The sequence below is a fragment of the Hoplias malabaricus genome, unplaced genomic scaffold (assembly GCF_029633855.1).
Source record: "Hoplias malabaricus isolate fHopMal1 unplaced genomic scaffold, fHopMal1.hap1 H_3, whole genome shotgun sequence".
NCBI lineage: Eukaryota > Metazoa > Chordata > Actinopteri > Characiformes > Erythrinidae > Hoplias > Hoplias malabaricus.
This window is the reverse complement of record NW_027101326.1, coordinates 490,067-516,532: the sequence shown is the minus strand read 5'-3', so window position 1 is coordinate 516,532 and position 26,466 is coordinate 490,067. Positions and strand designations below refer to the sequence as shown.

Genomic DNA, 26,466 nt, shown 5'->3' with positions numbered 1-26,466 from the left:
TTAACTGGTTTGTCAATGTTTCTGTACTCTCCTGTGACTGTAAGAGATTTAAAAAAAAAAAGCCTAAAGTGATGTTTACAAAGGGAGGTGTGCTTCAGTTATAATCTCATTAGGTGACTTTTACAATTTCAATAACAAAAAATTTCCTAACCATTTGCTGGCTCTCCGTTCTGCTTGAGTGCACGAAACCCGTCTGATGTGTTTATGAAGCCACAGTGTCTGTAAATGGAAAAAAAAAGTGTCTTGGTCAGATATGCTAGGCTTTCTCTTGCTCTGCTCACGGCAGAGAAAAGGCATCTGGAATTTCTTTAGACGACGGAGAGAACTCCAAACATGAGGGTATTGCTCTATTCCTGCGGTGGGCGAAATATATTTTTGCTGTTTTGCATTACTTAAGGTAGCAGTGTCTTCAGATTGAGGAGACAGTTAAGTGTTTAACTGAAAGCGCTACAAAACTAAACAACTTGAGTTACGAATTAATTTCTGTGGTAATTCAAACAGTTAAAAACTTCACCACAAACAAACAAATGTCTTTTTTCCTCAAACATACTTTTCCACCTTACAGCATTTCCCCACAGTCGTAGCCATCCCCTTTATGACAGAGCAGCGTGTGCTTGGTCTGAATTTTCCAGAGATGTAAAATGTGTAGATTTATTAAAATCTGTATGCAGGTAGTTGGACTAGTTCTCAAAATTGAGATGTTGTGGACTGTGTGATAAGAAAATTTAAAGCTACCAACTAATTAAAGCAACACTATGTAATATTCTACCTTAAAATTACAGCTTCACAATTATTGTGATGCTTCACTGACCTCTAATGGGGCGAATAGAGCCTCTGACATTGCTACTCAGGAATCTGGATCAAATAGATAAAAATAGTGCTACTATAGTGAATAGGGCACACAGGCATAGCGCTGGTCGAAAGACACCAAACATATATTGTCAATCAGGGTACAACTTGGTAGAGAAATATACAGGTAATTAGGTCTGATACTTGTTTCTGAGTATAAGAAGCTCTAATTAGTACATCACAAGTGAACAAGCAGAACCAGAATTGTGGAACAGACTCGAGGGCTTCCTGAGGTATCAGCTCCTCTTGGGTTGACAAAGCTGAGTGAATATTTGCGTTAAAAATTTTAAACATCCAGATTAATTACGTGTGTTAACGATTAAAACCTAGACCTAAAAAAAGTCCTGAACTTTGACCGGAAGGACGTTTAAGTTGTGGGCTTATTATGAAAAAGCTCATCCCCTGCGGTAATAAATCTAGGCACAAACAGGCAGCCAACACTTGTGATTCAAGTAGGCATGATGGTTCATAATGAGTTCGCGCAAGTACTGAGGGGTGAGGCCATTTAAAGCTTTACATGTCAAAACAGGGAATGTAAGACTTATATAATATATATATATAGCTATACCATTCATTCAAGGTATATATATATCATTTATATATATACCTTCACACCTTCAGCTCTGGAGTCAGTTGGGCTTCCTGCACTAAATCTGCTTTTTAAAGCAGGTCTGCCAGCTCTCCATGTACTCACTCCTTGATTGCTCCTGAGGTGGAAGTGTAACTGCATTACACACACTGACTTAGCAATGTTCTGAAAGTGCTACAGTTAGCATTCTTAGCTCTAAGGAGGGGAGGGGAACTCACTCTGGTGCCAAGCCTTTACAGCAGAAGTTCCATTTCATACCCAGTTCCCTGTAGCATAAATGGAGAGAGATACTGAATACTCAGTGGGATGTGTTGCCTGAATGTGGATTGTCACAGATAAAGCCCTCCTCCTGAGACCGAATTAGGTTTTCTCCACAGAAATAGGTGGAATCTTCTCCATTCCTGTCCCTGCAGTAGTACACATATATGTAAGAGCATATGAAATATAATCAAACAGCTTCTTTAGCCTTAAAATTTCCAGCACATTTTATATTTTTTCTCTCTCTTACTCTATTACTCTCTCTCGCTCTTTCGTTTTTCTGTCATTCTTCCATTGGCCAGTTTATTAGCTTTTACAGTAAGCCTTTCTTACTATTTTTAGCTCAGGATGTTGGAAATTAATCATAGCTGCTCATTTTCCCCTTGCTATTTACATGGAAGAGAAAACACATTCTATATGAGGTAATATCCATAATAACCCTTGAGATGCTGCTTTCATTTGAGTCATGATCCAGAACCAGTGTGCTATTCGTTGATGCGTTCCCTACACTTTGCTTCTCTGAAACCATATTCACACCAAACAAGGTTGCAATTTCAGTGAAGTAAACTATTCGCACCAAATCTAGTGCTTTTCATTTTCTAACACAGTCAAAAATAGAAGAGGAAGGTAAAATGGATTTCTTTTCTCATTGGTGATGGTGACAGTTATTTTAAATTGTCTATAAAAACATCCAAACATTCTATAAAAACATTGCCTTCTTGAACACAGTATAGAAACTAAATAGACAAATCACAGTACCATTTCAACCATTTAGGTATAGCAGCTAGCTATTAAACAAGATCACTTTTTCCAACTAATATAGTACCTTTCATTCATTCATTCATTCATTCATTCTCTGTAACCGCTTATCCAGTTCAGGGTCCTGGTGGATCCAGAGCCTACCTGGAATCATTGTGCGGGAATACACCCTGGAGGGGGCGCCAGTCCTTCACAGGGAAACACACACACTCACAGACACACATTCACTTACACACTCACACCTACGGACACTTTTGAGGCGCCAATCCACCTACCAACGTGTGTTTATGGAGCGTGGGAGGAAACCGGAGCACTTGGAGGAAACCCACGCGGACACAGGGAGAACACACCACACTCCTCACAGACAGTCACCCGGAGGAAACCCACGCAGACACAGAGAGAACACACCACACTCCTCACAGACAGTCACCCGGAGGAAACCCACGCAGACACAGAGAGAACACACCACACTCCTCACAGACAGTCACCCGGAGGAAACCCACGCAGACACAGAGAGAACACACCACACTCCTCACAGACAGTCACCCGGAGGAAACCCACGCAGACACAGAGAGAACACACCACACTCCTCACAGACAGTCACCCGGAGGAAACCCAGACAGACACAGAGAGAACACACCACACTCCTCACAGACAGTCACCCGGAGGAAACCCACGCAGACACAGAGAGAACACACCACACTCCTCACAGACAGTCACCCGGAGGAAATCCACGCAGACACAGAGAGAACACACCACACTCCTCACAGACAGTCACCCGGAGGAAACCCACGCAGACACAGAGAGAACACACCACACTCCTCACAGACAGTCACCCGGAGGAAACCCAGACAGACACAGAGAGAACACACCACACTCCTCACAGACAGTCACCCGGAGGAAACCCACGCAGACACAGAGAGAACACACCACACTCCTCACAGACAGTCACCCGGAGGAAACCCACACAGACACTTCAACCCTGAGGGTTTCCTCAGGGTGACTGTCTGTGAGGAGTGTGGTGTGTTCTCCCTGTGTCAGCTTGGGTTTCCTCCGGGTGACTGTCTGTAAGGAGTGTGGTGAGTTCTCCCTGTGTCTGCGTTGGTTTCCTCCAGGTGACTGTCTGTGAGGAGTGTGGTGTGTTCTCTCTGTGTCTGTGTGGGTTTCCTCCGGGTGACTGTCTGTGAGGAGTGTGGTGTGTTCTCCCTGTGTCTGTGTGGGTTTCCTCCGGGTGACTGTCTGTGAGGAGTGTGGTGAATTCTCCCTGTGTCTGCGTTGGTTTCCTCCGGGTGACTGTCTGTGAGGAGTGTGGTGTGTTCTCTCTGTGTCTGCGTTGGTTTCCTCCGGGTGACTGTCTGTGAGGAGTATGGTGTGTTCTCCCTGTGTCTGCGTGGGAACAAGTAATTTAAGGGCACACTGCAAATGTTAGCATTAGCAAAACTATCGGGAACTTATCCCATGGCATTGGCCAAGTATAGCAGAATCCGCAAGACCTAGACTGGCTCCCGCAGTGTAAAGTGCTGAAGTGTGGTATTATTTTGGATTCCACAACAAAGAAGGCAATACAAACTACATACATGTTCACTTGTGTGTGTGTGTGTGTGTGTGTGTGTACACTTTTATTTTTGAGACAAATATTTCTGATTTCTTTTAGTCAGATTCCTTAGGTTGGATGTTACAGGAATTATTCACATGCAGGATTTTTGTTTCTTTGTTTCTTATACCGTGGCACTTTTTCTAAAAATTGCAATATATTGCAATTTATCACAATACATCAAATTGTAACTCTTGTATTGTGATATATATTGTGCTGCCAGGTTCTTGCAAATGCACAGCCTTAATTTCCAGTGGAATATGGCGTTAAATGTAATATTGTTATTGGTTCTTATTTTGATGGCTGAATCATTAGTGCTGGACTGTTACAAGCGATTAAATCCATACGTTTACTGGACATACTGTAAACACTACACACTTGGCAGAACTGCAGCATGCTGCCTAGTGTTCTGGTTACTTGCCAGTGCTCGTAGTCAGTGTAGCCTGCAGTACACCCACCACACGCAGAGTCACAATGCAGCACACTCAAAATCTTCATCCCACTCACATTAATATATGTGCTTCCAGCTCCTGCTTCCATCCATGTGCTGCTGTGCTTCTGCTCCTAGTCAAACTGCTCCGTCAGCTCCTCTTTATACAGGCCACCCAGCCCTGTGCTCCGTCAGCACACACTTCCCTTTCCTTATTTTAACTAGAGGCACGAAGTACACCAGCAGCCAATATATATAGTCGTATACGGATGTTTTGGTGCCCCTGGTCAAGTAATAAAATTATGGTTTGTTTTGTTATTTATAAGTGAATATATGTTTATGACCAGTCTACCAATACTAAAACGGTTGCGTTACCATGCCAATCCAGTAGGGGGCCATAGTACAGCTTACAGCTAGTTTAAAAGCTCTAGATCTTAATAGTGCCTTATATATTTCTTATACAGCATTATTTATGTTTATCCATATGTGGGAAACTGAAATCTAGTGCCATCTGTGTGTATACATTGTAGTTTTCATTCCTTATATATCAAATTATATAAGATATAAGAGCTATTTGTGTTTAAGCCAGAAAGAGGCATGCTGTGTAATGTTGCCCATAAATATGACACAAATGAGTTTTCAAAAATCTCTACCTTAGTGAGTGTTTTCATTTTTCCATATTAACCATACCAACATTTATTCCATACTGGTACATTCCAGTTTTTAATCCTAAAAATAAACCTGGTGCACTCTCAAACCTGCTGTCTTCATGTTCCGGGGTAACTTCTTGGCACGGAAATGAAAGTGATAAACATGTCCAAATAAACAGAACATTTGATGCAAAAATAAGAATGTAGCACATTTACAACAGAAAATCACAGGCCACAAACCACCTTAATTATTTATGAAAGCTATGCGAGTAAATTCCAGGGAACTCATGCAAGTGAAGCCACTGCTTCTGTTTTTCCCACTAACAAGTTAAGTCACTTTAAGCTGTAGTGACTGCAACCTTTTTGTGCTTATTGATCAGACTCGTAGAACACCAGAGTCCCTACAGAACTGCTTTGACTGTGACATTTGGTTTTTAAGAATGAACTGTTTATTCCTGCTCTTGCTACCGGAGCTCAATGGTATTTAGGTCCTAACTTTGATGAGGCCATTCTAAAACCATTCTGATGAGGTCATTACCTGTTTTAGATCAATGTCCTGCTGCATGATGCATTGGTTTTTCAGCTACAAGGCAGTGCAGATATACAGTATATGGCCAAAATATGGAAACACCTGACCATTATATCAGTCCGAGGCTGTTGGATATCCAGTCCCAAAACATGGCATTTGGAGTCCCTTGTGGGAAATTCCTGTGCCCATTCAGTCAAATGAGTTTTTATGAGGTCAAGCACATTGTCAGTATATTCCAGAAGTGTTGGGTTGAGGTCAGGGCTCTGTGCAGGCCACTGGAATTCCTATACTCAAACTTGTCAAGCCATGTCTTTTTTAACCTTACAGGGACAGAGCCGTGCAGTAGCTAGGACCACTTAGCTACTGTTGAGGTTAATGCTAAAGTAAACTTAAAGGCAAAAATGATCATTCTAGGAAACTGCTGTTCTCTCTGGTTTGTTTACGTTCAGAAGCTCCAAATATTCTAAGGTGGAATGGTATTTTTGAGAGGGGAAAAAATGACTGTTGTTTGCACGTGGGTGAATTTAACTTGAATGTAAGTTTTTATTCATTGTGTGAATTACCAAATAAACTCATCTGTAACTCGAGGTTTAGTTTTGTAGCATTTTAAATCTGTGTTTACTTTCATGCCGTTAGCGCTCCTCTGAATTTAGAGTCAGTTCCATCTTAAGTGATACAAAACAGCAGAAATAAGTAATATACCCACCTATGGAGCAGGAATAGAACAATTTCCTTGTCTCAGTTCATGCTTTTCAAGCATTGGAGTTCTCTCCACTGTCTAAACACTTTCAGATGCCATTTCTCTGTTGTGAGCTGAGAAAGAGAAAGCTTAGCAAACTGGAGCCGAATCATTTATTTATTTATTTATTTATTTATTTATTTTACCCATTTAATGACACTGGGGCTTCGTAAACACATTAGATTTCCATCTATGTTTCCATCATGCAAACAGACTGGAAATCTAGCAAATGGTGTGGAATCATCCTCAGAATTTTATAAAAAAATTTTGAATTTTTTTTTTTTAACATTGTCTTTAAACAGGTTTAAATCTTGAATATAGCATTTATTTATCTATCTATCTATCTATCTATCTATCTATCTATCTATCTATCTATATATAAATACTACACAACAGTTATCATAAAATGACAAGAGTGGGAGTATGTTTTTACACCTAACATGTAAAATAGTTTTGTTTACTGTAGCATTAACATGAACCTCCACAGGAACTGAGGGGCGAAACCATGAAAAACAGCCCAGACGATAGAAATTTTCCTAGCAGTTCCTACATCAAAATATTTAGAACACTATCATGAAGGACCAGCATGGAATTGATGATAGCTGGTTTAATGCAAACCACAGTGCTCTTAGTGTGTATTGAATTTTTGTGCCTGTCTACACTCCCCAGGAATCCTGGGATTCATCCATGTACTTTTTGACTAGCTTAATTGTTAAAACTCCTAATTAGTCAGCAGTGTGTCAGCAATAAATTCCCTTTCTTTCCATGGGTGTCATGAACATTGGTCTTAGCCAAGGCTGCATTCAGAGGGTTATTTTGGTACTTCAAAACACTGGATGATTTTAAGCCTTGCAAGAGAGCTAGAATGAAATCCACCCCAGGGATCTCACTATTGCATGGAGAGTATGACCCTGGCTGTGGTTCAGTAGAGCCTCTGGAACAGAAACTAGCCTTAATATTAGCGTATAGCCATGTCAAAGGTTTGTATACTGGAAAGGGGTCTTTCAAATCAATTGTTTGTTTACTAGAAGGTGCAAACATAGTAATTCTCTGGGGCTTAAATAAAGGACATTGACATGAAATCCTCACAAATGTTGGCCATTTTAAAGGGAAACCTACCACATAATTGACTGACTTTTTCTTACATTTGGCTTTAGATCATTCTCAGTACTTCAGTGACAATTAATGGTTAATTGTATGATAATCGTATGCACTAGTGAAGCTGTCTCAGACACTGCAATGTTACTGGAATCCTTACACACCTTAATATCACAGCTGGGTTGAAAACGGTGTACCAGCCATAAAAAAGCATGTGTAATAATTACAGTAACAATTCAATATATTTAAACAAAATTTGTCAGTTTTCATATTGGACAAATTATATAACATATTATTAATAACAAATACTCTAAAGTCTTCCTAATAACTTGTGGTTGACTTTACTGCTTTTCCCCACAGATCTGGTTGGCTGAGTAGTATCACAAGACATGTGATTGATCTGTGAGTTTCCTGGACCGCTAAACCTGTACCGTAATGGCTAGAAATATTAATATTAACACAGGTTAAATAAATTTATTTTAAAATTAAATCATTCTCAAAAAAGTTTATCAGCTATAAGTCTAGGTCCAGATAGGACAGGATCTGGGTCAGAACTGGGGCCGTGGTCCACATATTAGTCACCCTGTCATATAGTAACAAAGTATGTGTAAAGACGTATGTGAATGTGCAAGTGTGTGTTGCCCTGTGATGGACTGGTGTCCCATTTAGTGTGTGTTCCTGCCTCGTGCCTAGGGACTGGGTAAGCTCCAGACCCACCATGACCCTGAACTGGATAAGCGGTTAGACATGAATGAATTAATTAAATGTCTATATGCGTTATGACTTCTTTCATGACAACAGACAACAACCTACAGAAACATCAAGAGGCAGAGGTCATACAGCATTCTAGGGTGAAACTACCTAAAGACCTTTTATGAAAAATAATGATTGCTGGAACAGATGTTTACATAGTCCTATGTTGGTGTGATGTAGCCTGTTGAAGTGTTATCAAAGCCTCTAAAATTATTCTTAACTTCATTCAGCACACAATATGCGATGGCAGTGTTATGACTGAGCTCAGCAAGCCTAGGCCCACAAACCTATATTGTAGGCTAACTCAAAATGACAGCTCAAATTAAGTTTTAAAATCGTATGGATAAATAAAACAAAATAAAAAGAAATGTACAAGACAAATGGTTTGAAATTGACTGATTAAAATTTATTAACATACTGTTTGCTAAGCACTGCTATGGGTTTATCAAGTCCTGTGTAAACATGAAGCTGATCCAACATGGCGCCCTCTGTGGCGAACGTGTTTGCTCGCTCTGCTCTTGAATGCCGGCTTTTTATTAGTTATCTAGTTATTCATTGTATTTTTTCTTCCATTTGGCGTTCTTGGTGAGGAGCAAAAGAAAGAATTTCATTGTACACGAAACCTGTTCCTTACTGTGACAATGACAATAAACTCTCTGAACTTTGAACATACCGTATAGCATGAGAACTTTTATCTAAATCTACAAGTACTGCTGTGTGAATCTAAATTTCATAAATTCTAGAAATTGCGAGTAGATTAAAGTTATGTTGGTGATTACAGCTCCTTTCTGGAAAGCAAGAGATGCAAGGTATTCTCATAAACTCTTATGAGCCCTGAGCTTTGTGTGGGTTGTCTAGTATACCAGTGTAACCTACTGTTTTATTTTATTTCCTGCTACAGTTTATGAATGTCACTAAGCTAATGGCACATTTCTTTACACCCCAACCCACACCCGGCCTGTTTTACTGAAATCCAAGTTTACCTTACATGCATCCACCAATGACTGCATTTCATCTAGTCAGCAGTTAACCATAGGGTCTTCAATTTACATTGATAGATGTGGTGGGAAGGAGCGTACGTTATAATCTGTAACTCTAAACCTACAACAAATAAGTTGCTAATGATTAAATCGATATAATTGTAAAACTACAAAGTGCTCTTGTATGGTCAGTGGATCTCAGAGAATGGATCGTGAGTAGAAAGAAGGAGGTGGTCATAATGTCATGGTTGATCAGTGTATTTTCTGTAGTGTTTCTGTTATTCATTCATTCATTCATTATCTGTAACCATTTATCCAGTTCAGGATCGTGGTGGGTCCAGAGCCTACCTGGAATCATTTCTGGAATTGTTTCTGTTCCATCCATCCATCCATCCATTATCCACCGCTTATCCGGGTCCGGGTCGCGGGGGAAGCAGTCGGAGCAAAGAAACCCAGACCTCCCTCTCCCCAGCCACCAACGCCAGCTCCTCCGGGGGTATACCGAGGCGTTCCCAGGCCAGTCGAGACATATAGTCTCTCCAGCGTGTTCTTGGTCTGCCCCGGGGCCTCCTCCCCGTTGGACATGCCCGGAACACCTCTCCAGGAAGGCGTCCAGGAGGCATCCGAACCAGATGCCCGAACCACCTCAACTGGCTCCTCTCGACGTGGAGGAGCAGCGGCTCCACTCCGAGTCTCTCCCGGACGTCCGAGCTCCTAACCCTGTCTCTAAGGGAGAGTCCAGACATCCTGCGGAGAAAACTCATTTCAGCCGCTTGTACCCGCGATCTCGTTCTTTCGGTCACTACCCAAAGCTCGTGACCATAGGTGAGGGTTGGGACGTAGATTGACCGGTAAATCGAGAGCTTTGCTTTTCTGCTCAGCTCTTTCTTCACCACAACGGACCGGTACAGAGCCCGCATTACTGCTGACGCTGCACCGATCCGCCTGTCAATCTCACGCTCCATCTTTCCCTCACTCGTGAACAAGACCCCGAGGTATTTAAACTCCTTCACTTGAGGCAGGATCTCAACTCAGGAATTGTTTCTGTTATTTATTGTAATTATTTTGGTTGAGGGAGTAATAACTAAATACGGCACGTACAAATGTTTTGCGTCTTTTAAGACTATCACATCTTAGTTAGTTTAAGACTATCACATCTTAAACTTCCGCATCCAATTTCTTCTAAAACTAAGGGCATTAATTGACAGTTAATCCCCTTTGGAACAATTACAGCTTCAAATCTGAATTGATGAATGATGCTTGTAATGTAAACATAGCCACAGTGCAGTTTCTGCAGTGCTGAGCCCACATTTGAAAATAAAGGTGCTTCAAAGGGTTCCGTTTGGTTCCATAAAGAACCATTTTTGCTAATAATTTAAAGAAAGATTTTTAAACCTTTAAAAGGTTCTTCAAACTCACACATCACTTTAACACAGTTTTTTTCAAGGATGTTCTTCACTGAAGGAACTCTTCAAAGCACCTTTATTTTTAAGAGTGTGCAGAGACTACACTATGGCTATGTTCACATTACAAACCTTAAAGGTGCATCAATTCAGATTTTTACTCAGGTCAGATTGACTGTTCATATTCATAGATGTGAATGAATCTCCCTAAAACCGCGCCTATGCGGATATTAATATGTTGTTTACTCGAAGTATAAAACTGTTTATAATTGGCTATAAACTTCACATCTTCCAGTCGAACTCGTGTCCTGTCTCTGTGTGTGGAGTTTTAGTTTTATAATCTATGAAATGCACTATATAAGAAGTATAACGTCATTTGAGATGCAGCTCGAGCCTCTCCTCTATTGCTGCTTTGCCACGCTGCTGCTGCTTGCTGAGGCGACTGCACTAAGTGCATGTGTACAGGTGAAAAAAAAAAACTTGAAAATGGATCTGACCTTTCACATTCATGCCACTTGCCCACAAATTGGATATGTATCCGATCTAGGACTCCATATGAAAGGTCAAACCCGAGTCACATTTAAGGTAAAAAACTTCCTGATTTGAGTCACTTCAGCCTGGTAATTTGAACATAGCCTACGTAACTTTTGAAAGACACCAACAAACCCCATTCCTTCCAACTCCCCTTAATTTCAGGACAGTGCTGGAAAAATTCAGTTACACTCTGCAACGCTAGGGGGAGCCCAGGAGCAAATATACCATATCCTACCTAGTGTTAACTTAAATACATGCTGGAACATTGCTATCAAGGTTTGTATTCAGTCATAATTAACAAAGTGAATGATCATAAAAGCCACTTCAACTTTTCCCAAAGGTGTTAATTTGTGCAAAATATGTCCAGACAGCCTCTTTTTATACTTCTACAGTCAACACCTAGCACTGGGCATGGTGAGATTTATCTGTCTCCTTTCTTGCAATTCTCTGGGGATTAGGCGAGCAGGTTATTCACAGTTGAATGTTTGTGTCCACAGTGGGTGCACATTAAAGTGATTTATTTCAATACGTATTAGAATTGAAGAAACTTTTGTACATACAGTATTCTACTTGGTTCAAATTCTTGCTTTTTTTTGTTCACCTTCTGTCACACCCAGCTTTCTTTGAGGAGAGACTGCCCTCTAGTGTACCTCTTTCAGCCCATAAACATCTAGCATAGCTTTATATATAATACATGACACACTAAGAATGCTAAGGTCCTAATTACTGCTTCATTAGACAGAAGAACTCACTGTGCTACTACCATGGATACTTCATACAGAGACCCATACCAGGTGTAAAATTAACATAGCTTCAAAGGAAAAAAGGGGTGTGTGTGGGAGGTCTTATGCTGCCATTAATTTAATGAGTTAAGAAAATCAGGATACCATTATAATTTTACTAATTTACTACCTAATTAATGAAAGAGTAATCAAATCTCTGAGGAGATTTACAAATAAAGCATTCACTCACTATAATATCCTCTTTAGGAGCAATAAGACCACAGTTTTATCTGGAGAGAAGAAGACATCACTATGGCCTGTGATAAAATAAATAACTAACTCAGGTGATATCAAATGAAGCCTCAAGAATACATTCATTCATCCATTCATTGTCTGTAACTTTGCTATCCAGGGTCGTGGTGGGTCCGGACCCTGCCCGGAATCCTCAAGAATACAAGCCTTGTATAATTTAAACTGGAATATGAGGCATTTTCTTCACCGGTACATGTTTACAGTTAACAATGTGAGGAGCTAATTTTGTTTTCTCAACAGGGCAGAAAACCAGGCTACTTCTCCTTCCTGGACCCTTTCTCTCCTGCCGTCTGGCTATTCATGCTCCTAGCATACCTCGCTGTGAGCTGTGTTCTCTTCCTGGCTGCCAGGTAACTGACACACAAGAAAAACAACATTAAATTCCATTAAATAACATGATTTTTCAGACATATGATTGCATTAATTTTGTTATTTTATTATACATTTTTTTTGTATCACAGACTATATGTGTGTGTGCATGCATGTGTATTTTATTTTTATATAAACTATACATATTGTGCTGTATAACTATGAATTGTAATGCTACGTTAAATAAGACAAAACCTTTCCCAAAATGTTGACATAGAGTTGAAAGTACATAATGGTCTGAAATCGCTATATATGATGTAGCATATACATTACCCTTCATGAAAACTAAGGGGCCTAGCACAAACTCTAGACCATTATCACTTCTTCACCAATCTTAACAGTTGATGCTATGGGTTTTAGTAAATAGCATTCCCCTTACATCTCAGAACCCCAGATTCATGCGTCAGAGAGATAGTAAAGAATGATACATTGCTCCAGACAACGTTTCCTACAACTCCAAGGTGGTATTATTATGAGGCTTCTGCAGATAGCACCACACAAGTTTAGACTATAAACATCCTCAGGGTATGGTAGTATTTTTTGATTGAGAAGAGGTGGTACAGTGCAGTGAATGTCTTGTCTGATGTGTGAAATATGGGTCACAATGTACATGTTATTTATTGCCAAAAAGGATTGATGGTTTTTGGGTGTGAAGGAAGTAGCTGAATTTGCAGGTGTGTTGAAGGACATGTGGGTCTACCAGCCGTGCCAAAATCCCAGTCTAAAGGAAATTCTCCTCAAAATTGTGGCCAAAAATTAATGTGATGGACAGGGACCACTGGTGAGTCTTAAAGCTTGGGAATGGAAATATCTTTGTGTTTAGTCCTTCTACAGGTCAATGAAGGTCCTTCACAAACAAATTCTGAAAGAACACTTTGCAGAGAACTGCATACTATGAACATATGGATTGAAGTGGCACACAAATGGCCTTTGCTCACTTCTGGGTACAGTGGGCAAAGAGACAAAAATTGGGCTGTTCATGATTGCCTTATTTGGTCAGATCTGGTTTCTGCTTGTATGTTAATAATGCTAGGCATTCTGTTAATTGTAGACCTCAGGAAGCCTCCAATTCATGCTTTTCCACTGCATGGATACTTTTTTACTGCTTAGCTTTGCTTTTTGCTTTTCCAAGCAAATTTGGTACATGGTAGGAACTGGTATATTTTTTGTAGTCCTTGCTTTCTAGCGGTTTCAAGTAAGCCGAGTAGTGGATATACGTGACGTAAACTTTGTAGAGCACTGATTGTCCAGAGACACCTGTCAATCACTAGCAAAGTTTAGCTGTTCGTAAAATCCTTAGGCTACAGCAGAGATCACATTTGTTTTATCTGACTCACATTTGTGTTTATTGTGCAGTTCGCAAAATTACCCCGTGGTCTTTCAAAGAAGTTAAAATGCTCATTAGACTGGTGGCAAACCAAAATCTCCAGCCAGTGAGAGCCAGATGTGCAATGAGCAAAGTACCTGGTGTGGGGGTGCGGAGCTGTGTTCATTCCCCAAAAAACGAAAAGAAAATAACAACATGCAATTACACAACAAACAAACAGCATTTTAAGCCCAATTTATACCTCTGGTTAGACTCCACGCAGAGCCTACGCCGTAGTCTACTCAAGAGCCCTACGCTGTTGTGAGCATTTATACTTCTGCATTACTGTCTGCGTCGCTCTGCAACTACACCGCCAAACCACTAGCGTTGAATCTCCAACGTTTTCCTCTACACTCTGTAGTACACAATGTAGTGGTGCAGTAGAATTACTTCTGTAAATCTTTAAAGTGCACTAGTTAGGGAGTAGGTTGTTGTTTGGAACAGAGCAGAGCTTAAATGAGGTGCCAGGAAAGTAACTAATACAAAGCTGGCATGTTTTTCCCATGTAGTATCTCTTCTCATTGAGTTATTTTTATTCCTGGAGACCTCATGGTTTTTTCCTTTGTTCAACATTTTTATTCATCCCTGAAGCCCACATCATGTCTAAGGAGATCTCTTGCTATAAATGTGCTGCTGTCTGCATCTCTGTGTGTGGAGAGGAATTAAGTTCATGTTTCTGTACCTCTTCGGTTCTGTCCGACTTCTGACCAATCACAGTCATTGAGGTCTGCGTAGATGCGACGCATAGTTACATTTCTAGAGAGGTGCGTGTCAGGCTACACCGTAGAAATCACTCTACGCCATAGGTGACGTCAGCACGTCACCTATGGCGTAGAGTCGATGCAGAGGTATAAAATGGACATCTGTGTTTTGCCTTTTGCTCATCGTCTTGCCACGGATCAGGGATAGGATAACATTGTTATTCCAAGTATTCCCAGATGTGAATTATTGTGTTCAAAGGGCTGCAAATATGACTGACTTGCATGATGAACATTCAGGGGCATTCGCGCATCTGGACTGGCTTCACCAAATCCCTAGATTTGAATCCCCTGTGGGACTACTTGGATCAACAAGTAAAACTATTGAAGTCAGCTACATCTAGAGTCTTGTTCAGTCCCCGACAAATTGAATCACAGCGGCTATTCATGCTTGTTTAGGGTTTATATATATATATATATATAATTTACTAGTAACTTATTCAGGTATTAGGTTAGTTCTAGTACTAACCATTCACTCAGGACATCAAGGTGAACATTGTGGTGTAGACACTGATGCGGTTGTGTAACCTGTACCTCGATGTTTCCATTAATCTTTTCCACATTCTCTCCTCCTCCCCAATTCCCTCAGCTCTACGAGTCATTAACGCACACTCCTACACAATGCCACTTTAATGTGTTCACATATTACAACCTTCACACATGAAGACGCTTCTACTTTTTTCGGATGTAGGTTATTCTTTCCTAGGTGCACCCACATCTTTCTTTCTTTCTCTCATAAAGAACACAATTATTTCCGTGTCTGTTGAGTTATGCACAGTTAATCATAGAATAATGGCTAAAGAATTAACTGTAGTAATGACTCTATTACAGTTTGAATAATCCAGAAGCTAATGATTATTTTCCTACTGTCTTTCTTTTATGTTTTTCTGACCTATTTTCGGTTTTCAGTGTATATGTAATTAATTCTGACTGAATTACAGTACGCTTAATTCAAACGCTAAAGGTGATCATTTTTCTGTTTGTATTTTTACAAATGTTACCCCCCCCACCCCCTCAAATCCCCCAGGCTCAGTCCTTATGAGTGGTATAATCCCCACCCTTGTCTGCGGGAGCGCAGGGACCTGCTGGAGAATCAGTACACACTGGGAAACAGCCTGTGGTTTCCGGTAGGAGGCTTCATGCAGCAGGGTTCGGAAATCATGCCCCGAGCTCTCTCCACCAGATGTGTTAGCGGTGTCTGGTGAGTGCTTGTGTGTATGTGTGTGTGTGTGTGTGTGCATGAGATTGTAGGTGTTTTTATGAAAGTGGGAAAATGTTACAAATAGTGGGAATGTGATGGAGATGTCCTACTTATCAGCTAAGAACATGTATTTGTACACAAAGGCATTTAATATTATTCAATTTAGTATGTCCTCATTTACAAGGTATCAAGAATTATTCATCACATTATTATATTAGGAGATAACAGGTACAGTATCAGGTCAAAACCTTACCCAAATAGTGAGGGGGTGGGGGGTATTTGTCTTAGGGACTTTCAATTGGATGTACCTGGAGGACCTAGTAGTAAACTGGAAATATAAAGGCTAGGTCATGCTTCCTTCAAGATATTTTAAAAAAAAACAGCCACTGCTCCTTTTATAACAGTTACAAACACATGCTTGCTATTTGCCTAATTCTGTTATGTTAATTAACCCTCTCGTGGATTCACTGCCATAGAGGGCTGTGGGATGACTAGGGGTTTAAACTCAAATATGGTCATTTAAATGTATCAAATAAAACATTAATTAAACCATCAATGAACCATGAATTAAAGTATGCATTATTGTTTGCTGTAAAGTATATGTGCTTTTTTTTTTAAATAAAAAAATATGACCGGGGCTTGTAAACTTATGTATACATCCATAAACTCACACCCATGCACATTCACATTCCCGAGCCTTTCCGCATATAGTCAGATGAGATATAAGTGCTTGAGTATATGAGCTGAGTGTAGGAACAGATTGCAGTGGAAGAGCAGAGACGGGAGGAGAGGGAGGGGGCTCATTTGTCATCTGAAGAGGAGAGAAAAGAGAGGAAAGAGGGTTTAAATCATGATCTGAATCCCAGTTATAAAATGTGCATAATTTCACCCCGTACGAACTCACTGAAATGCCAGACTGAGTCAGTTCAAGTTTGAATTGAGGCTGTTCAAAGGCAGTTTGTAAAACACATACAGCATCTCCCACACACTTTCAGATCTTACAGATCTTACACTCAGTCAACTTGGTTATAATCTGCACAGACATACAAAAAGACAAACAAGCACATTTCAAATGCGTTATGTCATAAACAAGTGATATCAGCAGTAGTGCAAAACAGAGCTACCCAAAGTATAGCCTGTGGGAACATTTGAGATATATATATATATATATATATATATATATATATATATATATATATATATATATATATATATATATATATATATATATATATAGAGAGAGAGAGAGAGAGAGAGAGAGAGAGAGAGAGAGAGAGAGAGCAGATTAGCGATGGAAACACAGCATCACTAACTCTTGAGTACCAAAGATAAGTTATGTTTTCTTTATGATGAAAAATGTATCATAACTAATTTTCACTCTTTTTGTCTCTATCATGTGCATGCACCCAAATTCAGACAAACCTCATATTTCTTCTCCTACCTCACTTAATTCTTCCAGGTCTGAGCCCCAAGCTGCTGTGTAGCATTATTTTTCACCGTTAAAACTTCTGTATCCAATGCTAAAGCTCTCCCTTATTCAGAAAATTAAGATTCTAAATTTAAAGTATTCAAGTGGAAGTGAAGAAGTATTCAAGTTGTATACTTGATTCACTGGATTTTATATTCTCCGTCATGTTGAGCTGTTCTACGATGTTGTGTTGCCACCAGTTTGAAAAGATATGCGAGGCCAGCCTCCACATATCAGAGGAAGCATGTGTCATTCAACCTTCCAGCTTAGTGGCATGGTTTGGCAGGTAGAATTTGCATGACTAGACTTGGGAATATAACTGGGTTAAAATGGATTAATAAGCTTACTAACCAACTTACTTAGTAACTAAATATGTGACTTGAACAGCATTTGGCTTAGTAAGGTAAGCTTCCTCCATATGTGGCATAGATTGTACTGCAGTATGGAAGACTGCCACCTCAGCGAAATATAATCTTGGGCCCTGGATCACTGGCTTCATTTGTCAAATTAAAGTTTAAAAAAATTGTGACAGATATTACCCGGTGCTTTAGTGTGACCTCAATTTGTGTGTTTGTGTTTTATGTTCGGTTCATCAGGTGGGCGTTTACACTGATCATCATCTCCTCATACACGGCCAACCTGGCTGCCTTTCTGACTGTTCAGAGAATGGAGGTGCCCATTGAGTCGGCGGATGACCTGGCGGATCAGACCAACATCCAGTATGGCACCATCCATGGGGGCAGCACCATGACCTTCTTCATGGTAAGACTTTTGTTTTCCTCTGAGTTTACCCCACACCTCTCAGGAATAATTTTTGCAGTAATTCATCATCAGACAAGTCAGACTCCAGGTCTAGGACTTTAGGGTCCTTTAAGGCATTGTGGTCATGGGCATGGTAAATGCCAATTGACAGTTGGGGGGTAGAGAAACACACATGTGGTCATGTACTGATACATTTGTGTATAACACTTTAGCACATGTAAAACAGTACTGTGCAATTAATGAATCCATTCACTCATTTATTGTTTGCAACAAGCTTTTCACGTTCATGGTCCTGGTGGATCCAGTGCCTACCTGGAATCATTGGGTGCAAGGCAGAAACACACACTGGATAGGGCACCACACACTCAAACATTCACTCACACTTCTGTACTGGACTCTTCTGCATGGCCAATGGAACCTACCAATGTGTGTTTTTGGCCTGTGGCATGTGACCGGAGCACCTAGAAGAAACCAATGCAGACACACACCAAACACCTCAGAGACACCTGAGGGTGGGGCTCACAACACCAGGACCCTGCTTTCCCAATGGTCAGTTAGGCTATGTTCTGTTTAGAGTTGTGCAAGTAATAATATAATAATAAAAAAAACAGTTTGAGGGTGTGTTCAGATTGTAAGCTTTTGTTTGATTAAAACAAACCTTGGTGTGATTGCTCTGTTAGTGAAGTTCGGTAGAGTGAGTGTGAAAACTCCTTTACGAATTCTGGCATTCACCAAACAAGCGAACTGAGACCATCTGAGCAGGTGGGTCTGGGACAGTGTCTAATCAAACTCTGGTGCAGTTCGTTTCAAGTGTGAATGCAACGTGAACCAAGGGCATCCACACGAACCAAACACAGTGCATGATGTACCAAGATGTAAAAATAATCGTGCCATGAGAGAACAGAATATAAAACAAACAGAGAACAGACCTCCTAATGTATTCTCTCTGTAGTAGATCCCCTGGTTCGGGCAGTGGAGAATTTCTGGTGCGCTTTTGACTCCATTTGCTCATTTTGACTCAAGACTGTCTTGCAAAATAAAAGTCATAAGTCACTTTTTACTTATTAAGATCATATTGTAAATGTGTCAGTGTGAACTCAAACCAAACCAGGGCTAAAATATAACAACGTATCATTTTCTGGCTCTGTCTGGTAACAGAACTACAAGTCTGAGCACACCCTGAGTATCACAGTCAGTCCACATTTGGTGGGAGCTTATTGTGTTATATGGTTCCTAACCTCTGAATTAGCAAGTCCAAAATACAGGTATTAGAAATGCAAGCTTAGTGTCGAAGTCCAGGTTAGTTCTTTTCATTTAGGGCTGGATTCTCAGACAGCAATTAACCTTAGTCCTGGACTATATCCTACTATTTTTTAGTAGAAAGTCACGTTTCAAAATGCTGCCAGTTCTCTCAGCTCCACTGACCAGAAAGGCCACTTTGTAGTTCTACAGACTGTACTCCATTTCTTGCATACTTTGTGTGCTCCCCCATCTGGGTGACGGATCATTCTCAGTTCTGCCGCGACACTGACCTGGTGGTGGTGTGTTAGTGTGTGTTGCACTGGTATTTGTGGATCAGACACAGCAGTGCTGCTGGAGTTTTTAAACACTCACTATCCACTCTGTTAGACACACCTACCCTGTGGTAGATGTAAAGTCAAAGACAGTAGATCATCTGCACAGTTTGTGTTGGTCGTCTTCTAGTCCTTCATCAGTGGACACAGTCTAGCAATGACACCGAAGGGCTTAAAACTCGAGCAGCCCTGCGTTGTCTGATCCACTCGTACGAGTGCAACACCACTGCCACGTGAGTGTCACTGCATCGCTGAGAATGATCCACCACCCAGATCATAACTGCTCTGTGGCGGTCCTGACTATTGAAGAGCAGGGTGAAAGGGAGCAAACAAGGTATGCAGAGAGCAAGAGCTGGACTGCAGTCTGTGATTATGGAACTATAAAGTGCCCCTGTCTTGTCAGTGAGTGTAGAAACAAGAAAGTGATCAATGTTATGGTTGATCTGTGTATATTGCTATATTAATTGTACTGCCAGTGAAGTATTGACAGCAATGTATATGCAGATCAAACATGTATGTAATAAGTGATAACATTAAACAGCAGAACGGTGAAATTATCTCTCTAAACTGATTGATTTATTAAAAAGAGGAACTGTAAATAGTATAAATTTAAAAAGTGAGTTGTAATCTTCAGTGAGATAAATATAGCAGGAGTGCCATGCCAACACTACAGAAGGCAGAAAAGGAAAGATACACTCTTTCTGTAGTGTGTGTGGGTGCTGTGGAGTTGGTGACTGAGAGGCCTAGCCAGTATCTCTAGAGGTTGTGGAGGATGTTGTAGGCTTAAGTGTGATCAACACTCCAGCACAAATATTCCTCTGAATTTGTTGGATTATCCTCATCTTATGACAGCAGAGGCCAATTGAGATGAACAGGAGACCACTCAGACCTTGGAGTTGGAGACCTTTGATGATATGAGAGCTTAGAAACATAAATGGAAATCCACTTCACTATTTTAATGCTGGAATTGATTACAGTCCTAGGCATTAGAATGTGTCCTGTATCTATGGCAGCATAACAGTATCTATCCATCCATTCATTCATCCATTATCCACCGCTTATCCGGGTCCGGGTCGCGGGGGAAGCAGTCGGAGCAAAGAAACCCAGACCTCCCTCTCCCCAGCCACTGACTCCAGCTCCTCCGGGGGTATACCGAGGCGTTCCCAGGCCAGTCGAGACATGTAGTCTCTCCAGCGTGTTCTTGGTCTGCCCCGGGGCCTCCTCCACGTTGGACATGCCAGGAACACCTCACCAGGAAGGCGTCCAGGAGGCATCCGGACCAGATGCCCGAACCACCTCAACTGGCTCCTCTCGACGTGGAGGAGCAGCGGCTCCACACCGAGTCTCTCCCGGACGTCCGAGCTCCTAACCCTGTCTCTAAGGGAGAGTCCAGACCCTCCATTCAGAGAAAACTCATTTCAGCCGTTTGTACCCGCGATCTCGTTCTTTCGGTCACTACCCAAAGCTCGTGACCATAGGTGAGGGTTGGGACGTAGATTGAACGGTAAATCGGGAGCTTTGCTTTTCTGCTCAGCTCTCTCTTCACCACAACGGACCGGTACAGAGCCCGCATTACTGCTGATGCTGCATCGATCCGCCTGTCAATCTCCCCCTCCATCTTTCCCTCACTCGTGAACAAGACCCCGAGGTATTTAAACTCCTTCACTTGAGGCAGGATCTCACTTCCAACCTGGAGAGAGCACTCCACCCGTTTCTGACAGTATTAAAATTAAAATGTAATATGCAAAATGGCAATGTAAATCTAAGTTTTAGTTAAAATGTTTCACTTATACATGCCTCAAAATGAAAATTCAAATTCAATAATTCCATTTACATTTGCAATTTGGTAGACTACACTCATATTTCTTTTACACAGCTAAGCGCAGTAGGGTTTGAATATGCTGTTACTGTAAAGTTGGTTCCCCCTTGACACTTGAATTCTGTGATCTTTCTAGGGTATTAGTGAGTTTGAAAATTGAAATATCAGTATGTCTACCGAAAGGCAAATGTAGATGGAATAGTTGAATGTGCATGTACAGCACTGTGCAAAAGTTTTAGGCACATGCAAAAAATGTTGGAAAGTAAAGATGACTTCAAAAATAATGGAATGAATTCTTTATTACTTGAAAGAAAAAGACAACAATGTGCAGTAAACATTAATAAACTAAAGAAAGTCAGTATCATATGTTGCTTTTTTTCCCCTTGAATACTAGTCCTAGTTTATACAGTTTTATAAAGACGCTAGATTGTACTTTTACTGAGTGTCTTGGAGAATCTGCCTCACTGGAAAGAAGTGAGTTAAGTGTGTGACATTGTAAGCCTTCAGAACACTAATTGGCCAGAGAGATTTGTCAATCTCCATGAAATGCAGACCTCCAGCACAAATTAGCCACTTGTAAAACCTCTCAAGTTACAGCAGCGGCCACTTTGTTTTTATCTCACTCACAACGGCAGCTCATGACATTTACCCACTGGTGTTTTAAAGAGGTTCAAACACTGTGCCTTAGATCTAAGGCTGACTTAAAAACTCCAACAACAAGGAAAACTCTAATATGTGAGAACTGACGCATGGAGCCATGCTCAGTAAAAGAAAAATGCTTATACACAATGATTAAACTGTGCCTACTTTTAGAAAACTAAATTAACTGATATTATAGATAGAATTAAAAAATATGATAAAGTTTACTTGTGTGTTTTGCTGTGTTCTTGCAAGCAGAATGTCTGGTTTGAAAGTACTTTACAGTGGAGAAGCTCTGGACTGTTTTATCTCTTGACACAATGTAAACAGAGATCATAACTCTAATAACGTCTCTCAAAGGAACAGTGAAATAACTCCACATTGCCAGCATTTTCCCCATGCTGCCGTTCACACTGTTTTATCATTTCTTCCTTGAGAAGGAAAAGAGTGTTTAGTTCTACATATTCACTTAAGGCCCATTTGATTTTTCGGTCAAAAAATTTCATTGCATCCCAAGTTACACATTCATAGAATAAAGAAGGATTATTTGAGTGTCAGATGATGAAATATATTGCGATTGATCACATCACTTCATGTAGTTAGTCAAGTAATAAAATGTAATTAATGAGCTTCTTCGTGATGTATTTATTGCTGTCTGTAATTTCAGGCTGCAGCCCTCAGCCACTAGTTCAGGTGTTTAAAGAACAAAATAATTATACATCTCTGATGTTTTAACAAACTGAAATACTGATTGACACAAGCTAATGTTTACTCCTACATATAGTTACACTACAAAGTTATTTATAGATACTTTGCCTTACTGCCTCTGTTCTTTTTTGCGTTTGAGGGAAGAAATACAACATATTTTCACTTATTTCAGTTCAAATGTAGAAACAAGGGAAGTTTATACATATTATTAAAAAAATGTACACCATATTTTTTAAATAAACCATCGCCAATTGCTCATTAGTAACACTTGTTTAACAAATCCTTATTTTAATCTCATTTAGGCACATTGGTAGAAATTAGACACGATAGAAAACATGTTGAAGCTAAAAGACAGGGCAGTTATTTCAGCACAGATTTGTTTACATTCACTCAGACGAGTTTCTCTTATTTGCCCTCATTATGCCTGTTACACAGAGCGCTCTGGTATGGATGGTTCAAAGGGACAAACTTCAACAATGTGTTAACGGCCTTAAAAAAAAAAAAAGGTTGTGCCATTAAAATTACGTTTGCATACACGCCATTAATCTTTTGTGCACCCGACTCACTCACTGACTCATGGTTAACAAAATGCCTTGGCTCCCAGGAACTTGATAATGAGCTCATGATCTGGATCAAGTGTGTTGGGGGAATAGATGAATGACTGAAATGGTTGGGTCTGTGCCCCTCATGATATTTCTAGACACTACTGCCACATTAAAAACTTATGTAAATTTTGAAAGTGGTGCTTTGTATCAGCGTGATTGTGTGCCCTTGATCTTAGAAACACTGCCTTAGAAAAATGAGGTTGCAGGCTTAAAAAGACTTAAAGCATTTAAATAGTTGCAACTAATCCACACTGTTTCACTCATCCAGCAAAATGAAGGGGAGATCTAGGCCAGCACAAATTACCTCCCACTTTGCAGAATCATTTTTCTCTAATTAAGAATTTCTCTCTGTCTCTCTCTCTCTGTTCTGTTCAGCTGTGTGTACACTGCATCCATTCTCCATACTTTCCCAAAAACCAACTCATTGTCTCTCTATCTCACAGAACTCACGTTATCAGACGTACCAGCGAATGTGGAACTACATGTACTCCAAGCAACCCAGTGTGTTTGTGAAGAGCACAGAAGAGGGCATTGCTCGTGTACTGAACTCTAGATATGCCTTCCTGCTGGAGAGCACCATGAACGAGTACCACCGCCGTCACAACTGCAACCTCACGCAGATCGGAGGCCTCCTGGACACCAAGGGCTATGGCATCGGCATGCCCCTGGGTAAAAGTGTCTCTTATTTATTGAATTTGCATACTCTTCGATCTGATGGTAAAACGAGTGCAGGTACATATGACTTGGTGTAATTAATGTTAAATACATTTATTTTAAAAAATGGGGGGAAATCAAGCTGGATGGGGGGGACCCTGAGCTGGATAAACGATTACAGATAATGAATGAATGTATTTCTTGTTTTACATGCACACTTGTTTAAAGGTGACGTTCATGATTTTAATTTAAACAACACTTTATAAAATTCAGAAGATGTTTCCTAACCATTTCCTATCTTTCCAGTCTGTTTGTGCAAGCTGGAAACAGGCCTGATGTTTTTACAATACCCTTATGTCAGTAAATAAGTAAAAAAGCAAAGTGGCTCAGTCAGACACGCTAGCCTTCTTTTCTGCCTGCTCATGGCAGAGAAACAGCAAAGAGCCCTCCAAACATGTAAATCATAAAAAGAGATGAGGATATTGCTTTATTCCTGCTCAATAAGTGGGTAATATTGACTTATTTTTGCTCTTTCTGATCATTTAGGTAGGAACCGACTCTAAATTCAGGAGATGGCTAGCTGCATGAGAGTAAACGCAGACAAAAAGGGATACAAAACTAAACAAGTTGAGTTACAAATGAATTTCTGTAGTAATTCAATCAGTGAATAAAATCCTACAGACAAATTAAACATAACGTTCCACCTCAGAAGATGCAGGACTTCTTAAGGTAAACAAACCAGAGAGAACAGCGTTTGCCCACAATCATAGACGTTGGTTTTTAAACAAACACTGTAATCACATTCAAAGATTTTTGCTTTATTCCATTTTTGCTTTATGTCTATAAAATATAGGCAGCATACAATCAAGCACTAATAAATCAATCAGCTATAATCTTAATTATAGTAATCATATCACTCTAAAATCTAATTTACTTTTTTTAAATATTTTTTTAACTAATTACATATTTTATTTTCTTATTTTATAAATCACTGTAACAATATGCACACTATAAAGCTATTTAATCTATGGTGAGTAGATATTTAATCTATGGTGAGTAATGTACACACTACTTTGACCCAAACTTAATTTATGAAGACAACCATTGGCTCAGGAGCTGCCGGACATTAAACTGTGGCATGTCCTATGACAATGAGTTATTCCTGGGCACTTGTTTCAATACACTCAATCAGCTAACATCTCTTTTTGTTTCGCATTTGACACCGAGGTGTGCATATATCATTCAGAGCACTCAGATCTGAGCTCGTTTCTATGTAACTTTGATAAATAAGGGTTCAGAAACTGAATATATGTGTTTTTTGAATAAACAATACATTCACTGATTTGAATATGATCTCTGAAAGTGAAGAGAGATACTAATAAAAATGATTTAAATATACAATGTAGAAAAAGGCATGAGCTACTTCGTTTAAGGCCTGGCTCTAACTTTCAGCTGCTTATTTTTCTGTTAGTGCCTCTGTTATACTCCAGAGTGTTTATTATTCTCCACTACGGTTTCGATCCTCATAAAGTTTTAGTGATAGATGTTCAAGGTTAACAGTGTTTGTAGATGTCTGTAGTGTATTGCATTGAGCTGGAGCCTTTGTCTCGTTTTCAGAATTCAGTGAAACTATTGACCACAGCTCTGGTACAGGGATAAGATTTCATACAAAGGGGGATGTTATTTGTCGGAAGGAAAAGAAGAAAGCTTAACGTATGTGTTCGCCACAGTAGGCTTCGTTACAGATATGCCACAATCTATAGAAGAAAAGAAAGAACATGTTTAGATGTTTAGATTTCTATTTAGTTATTTGGCAGACGTGGCTTGAAAAATTGAACGTAGGTTCATACAAAGTAAACAGAAAGAACCCTAGCCCAAAATACAAGACTCAAAAGTACCCAAAAATTATGGGATAATATAAAAAGGTTATAAATATATAAAAAGCTTCATTATATTTGATAAGAAGAAAAAGGCCCCTGGGCATGCAGATAGATTCACAAGACCCAGTATTCCATATGTGGACAAGGACAATAAAGCAATTAATTATTTCTTGCTTAGAAGCTCGGAAAATAATGCTGACTTATCTACAACGGCACAGAAAAGGACAGTTCAGATTTATGTATCAGTTCAGATACTACTAGGCTGGCTTTTCATGGTTTCCCCACATAGCAGTGTGGGGTAGTGTCAGAAAATACATGAGCAAGTCTGTTTCAAATTACGTAATTAATGTGGTTTTGAGGCATATGCAGTTTTGAGACTAGGCAAGGTTTTTTTTTATGAGAAAGTCTAGGGAGAGCCATGAGAAATTTTGGACTGAATGTGGGTCAGAACATCACGCTTAAAA

The 26,466-nt window shown here is 40.0% G+C and overlaps 1 protein-coding gene across 4 annotated transcripts in view; it reads left to right on the top strand.

Moving 5' to 3' along the window:
- Positions 1 to 26,466, top strand: part of LOC136686046 (glutamate receptor ionotropic, kainate 5-like) — a 105,349-nt gene that overhangs the window by 64,722 nt on the left and 14,161 nt on the right. For all 4 annotated transcript variants that reach the window (XM_066659526.1, XM_066659525.1, XM_066659524.1 and 1 more), the window contains 4 exons: positions 12,440 to 12,549; positions 15,720 to 15,893; positions 17,958 to 18,123; positions 23,912 to 24,137. In XM_066659526.1, the coding sequence (XP_066515623.1) occupies positions 12,440 to 12,549; positions 15,720 to 15,893; positions 17,958 to 18,123; positions 23,912 to 24,137 (676 nt within the window). The remainder of the gene's footprint in view (positions 1 to 12,439; positions 12,550 to 15,719; positions 15,894 to 17,957; positions 18,124 to 23,911; positions 24,138 to 26,466) is intronic.